The sequence below is a fragment of the Oncorhynchus mykiss genome, chromosome 9 (assembly GCF_057628025.1).
Source record: "Oncorhynchus mykiss isolate SJ-2025 chromosome 9, ASM5762802v1, whole genome shotgun sequence".
Taxonomy (NCBI): Eukaryota; Metazoa; Chordata; class Actinopteri; order Salmoniformes; family Salmonidae; genus Oncorhynchus; species Oncorhynchus mykiss.
In genome coordinates this window covers 83,987,613-83,998,777 of record NC_143030.1, presented here as the reverse complement: position 1 = coordinate 83,998,777, position 11,165 = coordinate 83,987,613, and the positions used below count along the sequence as shown (strand labels likewise).

The 11,165-nt window shown below is 43.4% G+C and overlaps 2 protein-coding genes and 1 long non-coding RNA gene across 7 annotated transcripts in view; 1 reads left to right on the top strand and 2 right to left on the bottom strand.

The window, feature by feature from the left end:
• Positions 1-1,216: 1,216 nt before the first annotated feature.
• On the bottom strand, positions 1,217-3,267 carry LOC149981364 (uncharacterized). Its single transcript, XR_016483472.1, has 2 exons — positions 3,095-3,267; positions 1,217-2,569 (listed from the first exon to the last, which is right to left on the bottom strand). It is a non-coding gene; the product is annotated as an uncharacterized LOC149981364 (long non-coding RNA).
• On the top strand, positions 3,166-5,076 carry cfap126 (cilia and flagella associated protein 126). Its single transcript, XM_021592995.3, is given in 6 exon segments — positions 3,166-3,335; positions 3,420-3,482; positions 3,614-3,691; positions 3,859-4,077; positions 4,606-4,704; positions 4,706-5,076. Coding segments are annotated over 6 exon segments (795 nt in total). The 5' UTR covers positions 3,166-3,308; the 3' UTR covers positions 5,015-5,076.
• A 3,531-nt stretch (positions 5,077-8,607) lies between these two features.
• ap4b1 (adaptor related protein complex 4 subunit beta 1) overlaps positions 8,608-11,165 on the bottom strand; it is a 39,929-nt gene continuing 37,371 nt past the window's right edge. For all 5 annotated transcript variants that reach the window (XM_090185598.1, XM_090185599.1, XM_090185600.1 and 2 more), the window contains one exon: positions 8,608-9,366. In XM_090185598.1, coding sequence (XP_090041724.1) covers positions 8,869-9,366 — 498 coding nt within the window. In that variant the 3' untranslated portion in view covers positions 8,608-8,868. The remainder of the gene's footprint in view (positions 9,367-11,165) is intronic.

The following is an 11,165-nucleotide window of genomic DNA, read 5'->3' as shown; positions in this document are numbered from 1 at the left end:
CAATGTGGATAATTAATTCAAAAGATATTGAACTTGACATCAGTGGCCACTTCTACTTTTATTGTGCCAACAAGAAAAGGAAAGGTGAGTCATTTAAGGAAACAAATCTAAATATGGTTGAGAATTTTTATTTTTTTACCACTAATGAAAGAATAACACTGGTATGTTGAGAATATTGGGCTGTAGAGATTTTTCTACCGATGTGGTGTAGAATATTCATATAGAATCTTTACTAACCAAATACGGTTAGTTTTGAAGGGGGACTGTGTCATACTTTCTTTTTTAAAAACATTTATTTAACGAGGCAAGTCAGTTAAGAACAAATTCTTAATTTACAATGACGGTCTACCCCGGCCAAACCCTCCCCTAACCCGGATGACGAGGGGCCCATTGTGTGCCGCCCTATTAGACATACATACCCAGCAGAATTTCCTTCTCCAGCTCCCATAGTCCCCAATGCAATACACTGTAATAGACTGTACATGGAAACATATTGGCTTGTAGAGAGAACATTTTTCTACTGGTCTCAGCTAAAGTGGGTGGGAAATACTCAGAAGGGTCTCTACTAAGCAAATATGTGTAGTTTTGGAGGGGGATTGTGTTGTGCATACCCAGCAGTTTTCTGTCTACAACCCAATGTTTATTCCATGTACAGTCTATTACAGTGTATTGTATTGGAGGTTGTAGAGGCGGTGGAGTGAAAAGCCAGCAGCAGGCCATGAGACACAGTCCCCCTCCAAAACAAACATAATTGGTTAGTAGAGACCCTACAACAACTTACCATTTATTTTTTTCAAAGAGGATTGCAATGCTGTGAAAAACAGTTGTACTGGGGGGAACTCTTATTGTGAAGGGGAAAAAATCTGCGATCCTGACAGCATAATATCCTGCTGCTAGGAGAACGGTAATAAACAACAAGGCGTTGTTGTTGTGGTGCAGCTGCAGGTCTGGCCAGCTTCATGTCCCTCTACTGGTAGGGCTGGCCCCATTCTTATTGGCTCAGCAGTGGCTCTAAACAACATACACTTGCATTCTGTTACCCAAATAGCACAGTTCTGTTTCTGTAGCAGATAGGAATTGTACTGATGTTATGGGTATGTAACATATGGTGACCAGATTTCTGGAATTAAAACCGGGGACATTTCCAGTTCGGCTGTCAATATATCATTCAAATATCCAATGGTATTATCTATGACATTTTTAAAAAGGGGGACAATTCCGGTTTCATGTATTTATTCTAACAGGCACACTGTGATAGACAGAGAAAACAACTATATTACAGAAACACTACAGACAAGACAGAACTGTCCGATCTGAACAGCCATTCAGTGGTCCTGCTAGTCTGGGTAGAACTGATCTGAACAGCCATTCAGTGGTCCTGCTAGTCTGGGTAGAACTGATCTGAACAGCCATTAAGTGGTCCTGCTAGTCTGGGTAGAACTGATCTGAACAGCCATTCAGTGATCCTGCTAGTCTGGGTAGAACTGATCTGAACAGACATTCAGTGGTCCTGCTAGTCTGGGTAGAACTGATCTGAACAGCCATTCAGTGATCCTGCTAGTCTGGGTAGAACTGATCTGAACAGCCATTCAGTGGTCCTGCTAGTCTGGGTAGACTGAGCAGAAGAGAACATGAGAAACATGGAAAAAACAGACAACAGTCTATGTGAAATACTTAACAACATAAAGAAATAAGACGATGATGAGATTATATTATGTAGTTACCATTTATACCAACCTAATCTGTATATTTCTCAGAATAATATATTTTCTTCAGGATTGCTCCGTCTTTGGCCAGCTTCTCCATGAACTCCTGGCTGGGCAGGTTGACGTTTGTCTACACAATAAGCATGGCCTTGATGGCAGGAACAGTGAACCTATTTCTTGCTGCTGTCCATATATCATTCATTTGGGAGAACACTCGACTGGTGCATTACTTCCAGGTAAGCACATGACAACAGACGCTAATCTAGCCAGGTTAGTGTGTGGGATGTCGTTCTCTTTGAAGTGGGTAACCACCGTGCTCCATCTCTGACTAAGCGGTGTCAAGATGTTTTCCATTCTTCCAGCGATCTCCCCTTTAGGAACTCTTGCAGGCCAGTAACTTCGTCAAACAATGCATCCTCATTGATGGTCACATAGGGGCATTTTTCCTGCAGTGTGGCTGCTGCCTTCTGGATCTCTTCATGCTGAGGTTGCCTTTTTAAACAGGAGACAATGTAAATATTTTAGGTTATCTGTGTGCTTTCGCCATGCTTGCTAGTAGTTCACAGCCGTAGTGAAGAATGATTGGGATGTTTGGAGAAAGCTCTCTTTAGACATTGCTCAATTTCCCTCTAGCTCTCTCAGATGTCCTCTGACCAAAACTGGAATGAAGTTGTCATCACGTCTTGCAGTCAATTTTGCCTCAATGTTTCTCAGAATTGCAGCTGACTCCACAGCACAGCGGTCCTGGCCTTCAAGCATCTTGATCGTGTCACTGAATACAGTCAAGTTTCCATGGACAAAATCAAGCCAAAGTTCAGTCAGTGGATCTTCGAACATTGTTCGCAGGACAACAGGGCATTTGTCTTCAGAAAGAAAAAAAGGATTAAGGGCACATACCTTTTCATACTTTGGTTAACAGATTCCCATTGCTTGCCTCATGTTTGTATTTGATCTCAAAAACCTTGTTTGGAATAATAAATTGGCAGGCTCTGTAATCATATCTTTACCTTTCCTCCTCTCTCACTCTTCCTCCTCTCCACTCTCTAACATAAAACATTATGCTAATGTTATTCATGAACATTTCTAAATATATTTTCACACTACTTATAATGCCAAACCATTAAAATTGTAATTTACAAATAAATATTCTCATAATTAATTGTGCATAAATGTAATATAACCATTTTCAAAATAGCCCGTCCACTGCATGTTTACATGTGAATGTTTTTTAACCTAGTTACCATGACAGTCGTAGTCTAACTTAGTCGACAAAGCCACTGTTAGCTAACATAACCTATTTAAAACCTTATAAAGCAGAGCGTCTATCTATATAATACATTGTGACATTATAACATCACTAGCTAGTATCTCAAACGAGTGTAACTTACCTGTCTTGAAAAGACGTTTGTGGTGATGTTGTGGATTCACTTGATACTTGCTTCCGGCCGAGTTTTCCACAGTTTTCTCTATCCGGAGCAAGTAGTCAGTAGAAGAAGAAGAGTGGAGCTGCGAGCTGACACAGACCGTGTCGACAACTTCCTGCAATGCTCCGTTGTTGCTATGCAACCTGTCAACAACAAACAGAGTCGCTAGCCGCCAGGCATGTCGTCGGGTTACTCGGCTAATCAGGTAAAAAATGACAACATTCATTCGATAAAAACACACTTTTTGTTATTGTGTAGAGCAGTAAACATGTGCTGTTGTGTGTTTTAGTATGAAAATGCTTTCAACTCGCAGAAACTGCAAAATTGGACCGTGCCGAAGCATTTCAAGGAGGTAACTAATTTACAGTACCTAGCTAACGTTAAGTGTTGTTTGTGAATTGTGCAAGACAAATAGGCAAATAGTGTTACTTTCTCTCCATGAGTTGAACTTAGTTGAAATCAACTGTGTGTGTGTGTGTGTAGAGGCCCTCAGCAGCAGAGGGTCACACCATCTTCATCGCCAGTGACCGAGGACATCTCCTACCGGGAGTGAAGGCTAAGGTTAGTGAACAACACACACACACATACACACACTGAGACCTGTACATGCATGTATATTTATGTGCTTATGGATGTCTGTCTGTGCTTAATTATGTGTGTGTGTGTGTGTGTGTGTGTGTGTGTGTGTGTGTGTGTGTGTGTGTGTGTGTGTGTGTGTGTGTGTGTAGCGTGGCAGTGCGTGGCCAGATTTTAAGGGGACATGGGAGCTGCCTGCTCGTCTCCCTCCTGCCTCCATCAACCCCACAGCTCGCTCTGAGGAGGGCAGACAGCGTCTCACACACACATACACACACTCACACACACACTCCGGACTTGACATCCACACACACAGGCCTGCCAAAACCACCACCACACCAGCCGCAGACGGTCAGACGGAAGAGGTTCAGGTTAGACACATTCTCTCTCCTCTCCTCTCTTCTCCTTTATGCTGTCCTCTCCTCTCTCCTCTCCTCTCTTCTCCTTTATGCTGTCCTCTCCTCACTCCTCTCTTCTCCTTTATGCTGTCCTCTCCTCTCTCCTCCTTTATCCTCTCCTCTCCCCTCCTTTATCCTCTTCTCTCCTTTATCACCTCCTTTCCTTTATCCTCTCCCTTATCCTCTCCTTTATCCTCTCCTCTCCCCTCCTTTATCCTCTCCTCTCCTTTATCCTCTCCTCTCAATTATCCTCTCTCCTCTCCTTTATACTCTCCTCTCCTTTATGTTCTCCTCTCTTCTCTTTTATGCTCCTCTTCTCTTTAATGATCTCCTCTTTTCTCCCCTATCCTCTCCTCCTCTCCCCTATCCTCTCTCCTCCTCTATCCTCTCTTCCTGTCCCCTATCCTCTCCTCTCTCCTCCACCCCCCTATCCTCTCCTCTCTCCTCTTCTTTTTCCTCTTATCTCTTCTTCTCTTTTCATTCTCTTTGTTCAACATACAGATCTGCAATGCCCCAACCTCAGAGAGACCAGTCACAGGAGAAAGACCAGTCACTGGGCAATCAGGTCGTGGGGCGAGACCTTTGACTCAAGCCTCAGAGAGAGAGAGAGCAGTCTCCCACCCTGACACACAGCAAGAGGAGAGAGCAGCCACTAGAGGGAACACCTCGACTGGAGAGAGAGCAGCCACTAGAGGGAACACCTCAGCTGGAGAGAGAAGAGCCGCAAGAGGGAACACCTCGGCTGAAGAGAGAACAGTTAGCCAGGGAGAGAGAGAACCTTCTACAGCTGCCCAAGAGAATCACACACAGGTTGACTAGTAAACATGTCTACCTCCCCATCTCTTTCTCTCTCCATCTTTCTCTCGAACAGTCTCACACCCAGAATATATTTTGTTTCCTGATGTACTGAGTGCTGTTAGTTTACTGATGTACACTAACAGAATCATACAGCATTAAAACTCTGTAAAACCATTTCCTGTGCGTGTGTCAGGGTCGGTTGTGTTGGAGGAAAACAGTGAAATTATTTGCATAGATTTTCATTTTTTAATATAAATACAAATTTGGGGTAAGACAGACAGGCAGACAGACAGACAGACAGACAAACAGGCAGATAGACAGACAGACAGGCAGGCAGACAGACAAACAGGCAGACGACCCTTGATTTCCCCTGATATAGCCAGTGGGGATTTTAGCATGTAAATCTTGTTGGGGCAAAAAAAAAGTGGGATTCATGCCAGCAAAGCCACAACAACACTAAACATGAATTGCAATATAACAGGCTGACTATACCACCCGTGTCACATACACGAGCGTTGCAAAATAAATGTAGACATACATTTAATTATTCCCCCACACTTCTCGCGCGAGCCAACGAGCGTCTGCGTTGCTAAAATAAAAGTCTGTTCTATTTCTGACGCAGATCACGCTGCAAGTCCTGCCTCTCCCATCACCTCATTGGTTTATAGAAGCAGGTACCCACGTGCCATCTCCTCATTGGTTATATCCACGTGGGTGACTGAAAGACGAACGAGGTCAGTGGCGGTAATGCACCTAATTTATGAAAGTTGCCAATCGCAATATAAAGTCCAGAGAAGAAAAAGAATGGAAGAAAGAGAGATGACTAGAAACGATTCGTTTGACCGTTTTATGTGTGGATTAATTGGCGGAGTAGAGGACCTTGTGCATTTCAGGTAAAATAACAACTCAATGTTTATATTCCAGGACAAATTAGTTTGCAACAGCAAGCTAGCTAGCTATATTGCCATAAATGTTTAATGCTTTTTGACCTGTCCCCAAATTAATATAATTGGTTCAAAGTTTGTTTTGATATTTTAACCTGTGTATCATGATCGCGTTTGGTGTGGGGGACAAAATGTATTTAAGTACGATGGCGCACGCGCGCAGCCGGTTTGGGTTCCGTGTAACGGTGACAAATTGTGCCCACAAACTGTTAGGGCCCACATAAAGCTGTCCCAACAGAAAGTACTGCTGCAATTTCATCTCAAAGTTTACAAATAACAAATAAAAATGTTATACTTACTCATGATATACTTCTGTCAGGTAAGCCTACTTGCAGTTAACATTTAATTGAAAAGGTTTCTGCGTACTGCCTAAACAGCTGACTGGCAAGCGAACTGTCTGGCACTGGGAAAACCTCTTCTCACCTTCTCAAAACCCATTGGAGGAGAAGATCAGAGGGGAAGGACCTTTGGCATTCTCATCCAATGGGTTTTGAGGAGGCGAGGTGAGGACGTGAGGAGAATGCAATTGAGATTCTCTCATAGTCTCTGCTCTCTGCTGAGAGAAATGCAGGCAGGCTGGCAGCTTCTCTCCAAATGATGCTCTGAATGGTCCTAAAGCCAGCCAATAGATGAATGGTCCTAAAGCCAGCCAATAGATGTATGGTCCTAAAGCCAGTCAATAGATGAATGGTCCTAAAGCCAGCCAATAGATGAATGGTCCTAAAGCCAGCCAATAGATGAATGGTCCTAAAGCCAGCCAATAGATGAATACGCTAAACAGCCCTTGCATTTTAACCGGGAATTGAATGATTTTAGTCTACTTCTTTGTAGCCTACTTTTACATATATGGTATTGAGCTGGCCTACCCAACTGACGCTGCTGTCCAATAGGCTGACCTATAGCCTGGGAACCAGTCTGTCCAATAGGCTGATCTATAGCCTGGGAACCAGTCTGTCCAATAGGCTGACCTATAGCCTGGGAACCAGTCTGTCCAACAGGCTGACCTATAGCCTGGGAACCAGTCTGTCCAATAGGAAACCCCCTATTGTCTGGGAACTAGTCTGTCCAATAGGCTGATCTATAGCCTGGGAACCAGTCTGTCCAATAGGAAACCCCATATATAGCCTGGGAACCAATCTGTCCAATAGGCTGATCTATAGCCTGGGAACAAGTCTGTCCAATAGGAAACCCCCTATAGCCTGGGAACCAGTCTGTCCAATAGGCTGATCTATAGCCTGGGAACCAGTCTGTCCAATAGGCTGATCTATAGCCTGGGAACCAGTCTGTCCAATAGGAAACCCCATATATAGCCTGGGAACCAATCTGTCCAATAGGCTGATCTATAGCCTGGGAACCAGTCTGTCCAATAGGAAACCCCCTATAGCCTGGGAACCAGTCTGTCCAATAGGCTGATCTATAGCCTGGGAACCAGTCTGTCCAATAGGAAACCCCCTATAGCCTGGGAACCAGTCTGTCCAATAGGCTGATCTATAGCCTGGGAACCAGTCTGTCCAATAGGCTGGCCTATAGCCTGGGAACCAGTCTGTCCAATAGGCTCTATAAACCTATAAACCTTCTCTAGTCTGACTAGTTGACTCGTCTCTATAGACCTTCTCTAGTCTGACTAGTTGACTATAGACCTTCTCTAGTCTGACTAGTTGACTCTATAAACCTTCTCTAGTCTGACTAGCTGACTCTATAGACCTTCTCTACTCTGACTAGTTGACTATAGACCTTCTCTAGTCTGACTAGTTGTCTCTATAAACCTTCTCTAGTCTGACTAGTTGAGTCTATAAACCTTCTCTAGTCTGACTAGTTGACTCTATAAACCTTCTCTAGTCTGACTAGTTGAGTCTATAAACCTTCTCTAGTCTGACCAGTTGAATCTATAAACCTTCTCTAGTCTGACTAGTTGACTCTATAAACCTTCTCTAGTCTGACTAGTTGAGTCTATAAACCTTCTCTAGTCTGACTAGTTGACTCTATAAACCTTCTCTAGTCTGACTAGTTGTCTCTATAGACCTTCTCTAGTCTGACTAGTTGAGTCTATAAACCTTCTCTAGTCTGACCAGTTGAGTCTATAAACCTTCTCTAGTCTGACTAGTTGAGTCTATAAACCTTCTCTAGTCTGACTAGTTGAGTCTATAAACCTTCTCTAGTCTGACTAGTTGACTCTATAAACCTTCTCTAGTCTGACCAGTTGAGTCTATAAACCTTCTCTAGTCTGACCAGTTGACTCTATAAACCTTCTCTAGTCTGACTAGTTGACTCTATAAACCTCTAGTCTGACTAGTTGAGTCTATAAACCTTCTCTAGTCTGACCAGTTGACTCTATAAACCTTCTCTAGTCTGACCAGTTGACTCTATAGACCTTCTCTAGTCTGGCTAGTTGAGTGTATAAACCTTCTCTAGTCTGACTAGTTGAGTCTATAAACCTTCTCTAGTCTGACTAGTTGAGTGTATAAACCTTCTCTAGTCTGACTAGTTGAGTGTATAAACCTTCTCTAGTCTGACTAGTTGAGTCTATAAACCTTCTCTAGTCTGACTAGTTGAGTGTATAAACCTTCTCTAGTCTGACTAGTTGAGTGTATAAACCTTCTCTAGTCTGACTAGTTGAGTCTATAGACCTTCTCTAGTCTGACTAGTTGACTATAGACCTTCTCTAGTCAGAGTGAACTGGGCAGTCTGGCAGGGGTTCCCCTGGTTGAATCTAGTTGATGATCTCTGGCATGGGAAACAGTTACTCTACAAACACACAGAGCATATTCCATCCTTTATTGTTTTTACAGGAAACACATCCATGCTGCCTCTTAGGTGTATGTGCTAAGGCTGTGTGTGTGTGTGTGTATGTGCTAAGGCTGTGTGTGTGTATGTGTTAAGGCTGTGTGTGTGTGTGTTCAGGCTGTGTGTGTGTGTGTGTGTGTTCAGGCTGTGTGTGTGTGTGTGTGTGTGTGTGTGTGTGTTCAGGCTGTGTGAGTGTTCAGGCTGTGTATGTTCAGGCTGTGTGTGTGTGTGTGTGTGTTCAGGCTGTGTGTGTGGACAGTGTGTGTAGGACAGTAGTGAGAACAGACAGGAATCCTCTCAGAGCTGTCTGGTCTCCTGGATGCTGTCTCATTACCACTAGCAAGCCTTTTTCCTTCTCTCTCTCTCCATCCCCCTCTTCCACTCCCTCCTTATCCCCCTCTCCCTCCTTCTCCCCCTCCCCCTCCTTCTCCCCCTCCCCCTCCTTCTCCCCCTCTTCCTCTCCCTCCTTCTCCCCCTCTTTCTCTCCCTCTTCCTCTCCCTCCCCCTCTTCCTCTCCCTCCTCCTCTTCCTCTCCCTCTCCTCCAGTGTGTAGTAGTTCTGCCAGTATGAGTGTGTGTGGTGTCTTTGTAGAGATGTGTGAGGTGTGTGTGTAGAGGTACACCCTCCAGGGGTGTGTGTTTGGGGGGGTGAAGGCCAGCGTCTGGATGTTGACCAGCTGTAGCGCCACCTGCAGGCCCTCCGGGGAACAGCGGGGAACAGGACATGCCACACACACCTAGAAAATAACAAAGAAAATGTCACAGACACCTAAAGAAATCAAAACCAGAAGCCAACTGTTACCCCTGTGTGTAATACTAAAACACTGACAGTTGATGGTACTTCCTGTCTCTCTGTGTGTAATCCTAAAACACTGTGACAGTTGATGGTACTTCCTGTCTCTCTGTGTGTAATACTAAAACACTGACAGTTGATGGTACTTCCTGTCTCTCTGTGTGTAATCCTAAAACACTGTGACAGTTGATGGTACTTCCTGTCTCTCTGTGTGTAATACTAAAATACTGACAGTTGATGGTACTTCCTGTCTCTCTGTGTGTAATACTAAAACACTGTGACAGTTGATGGTACTTCCTGTCTCTCTGTGTGTAATACTAAAACACTGACAGTTGATGGTACTTCCTGTCTCTCTGTGTGTAATCCTAAAACACTGTGACAGTTGATGGTACTTCCTGTCTCTCTGTGTGTAATACTAAAACACTGTGACAGTTGATGGTACTTCCTGTCTCTCTGTGTGTAATACTAAAATACTGACAGTTGATGGTACTTCCTGTCTCTCTGTGTGTAATACTAAAACACTGACAGTTGATGGTACTTCCTGTCTCTCTGTGTGTAATACTAAAACACTGACAGTTGATGGTACTTCCTGTCTCTCTGTGTGTAATACTAAAACACTGACAGTTGATGGTACTTCCTGTCTCTCTGTGTGTAATACTAAAACACTGTGACAGTTGATGGTACTTCCTGTCTCTCTGTGTGTAATACTAAAATACTGACAGTTGATGGTACTTCCTGTCTCTCTGTGTGTAATACTAAAACACTGTGACAGTTGATGGTACTTCCTGTCTCTCTGTGTGTAATACTAAAACATTGTGACAGTTGATGGTACTTCCTGTCTCTCTGTGTGTAATACTAAAATACTGACAGTTGATGGTACTTCCTGTCTCTCTGTGTGTAATACTAAAACACTGTGACAGTTGATGGTACTTCCTGTCTCTCTGTGTGTAATACTAAAATACTGACAGTTGATGGTACTTCCTGTCTCTCTGTGTGTAATACTAAAACACTGTGACAGTTGATGGTACTTCCTGTCTCTCTGTGTGTAATACTAAAATACTGACAGTTGATGGTACTTCTTGTCTCTCTGTGTGTAATACTAAAACACTGTGACAGTTGATGGTACTTCCTGTCTCTCTGTGTGTAATACTAAAATACTGACAGTTGATGGTACTTCCTGTCTCTCTGTGTGTAATACTAAAACACTGTGACAGTTGATGGTACTTCCTGTCTCTCTGTGTGTAATACTAAAATACTGACAGTTGATGGTACTTCCTGTCTCTCTGTGTGTAATACTAAAATACTGACAGTTGATGGTACTTCCTGTCTCGCTGTGTGTAATACTAAAACACTGTGACAGTTGATGGTACTTCCTGTCTCTCTGTGTGTAATACTAAAACACTGACAGTTGATGGTACTTCCTGTCTCTCTGTGTGTAATACTAAAACACTGACAGTTGATGGTACTTCCTGTCTCTCTGTGTGTAATACTAAAACACTGACAGTTGATGGTACTTCCTGTCTCTCTGTGTGTAATACTAAAACACTGACAGTTTACGGAACTTCCTGTCTCTCTGTGTGTAATACTAAAACACTGACAGTTGATGGAACCTCCTGTCTCTCTGTGTGTAATACTAAAACACTGACAGTTGACGGAACTTCCTGTCTCTCTGTGTGTGTCACTAGCAGGAGTTGCAGAGTTACCAAGTGACTGTTGGCCGATATTAGCTTCTGTATCTTACAA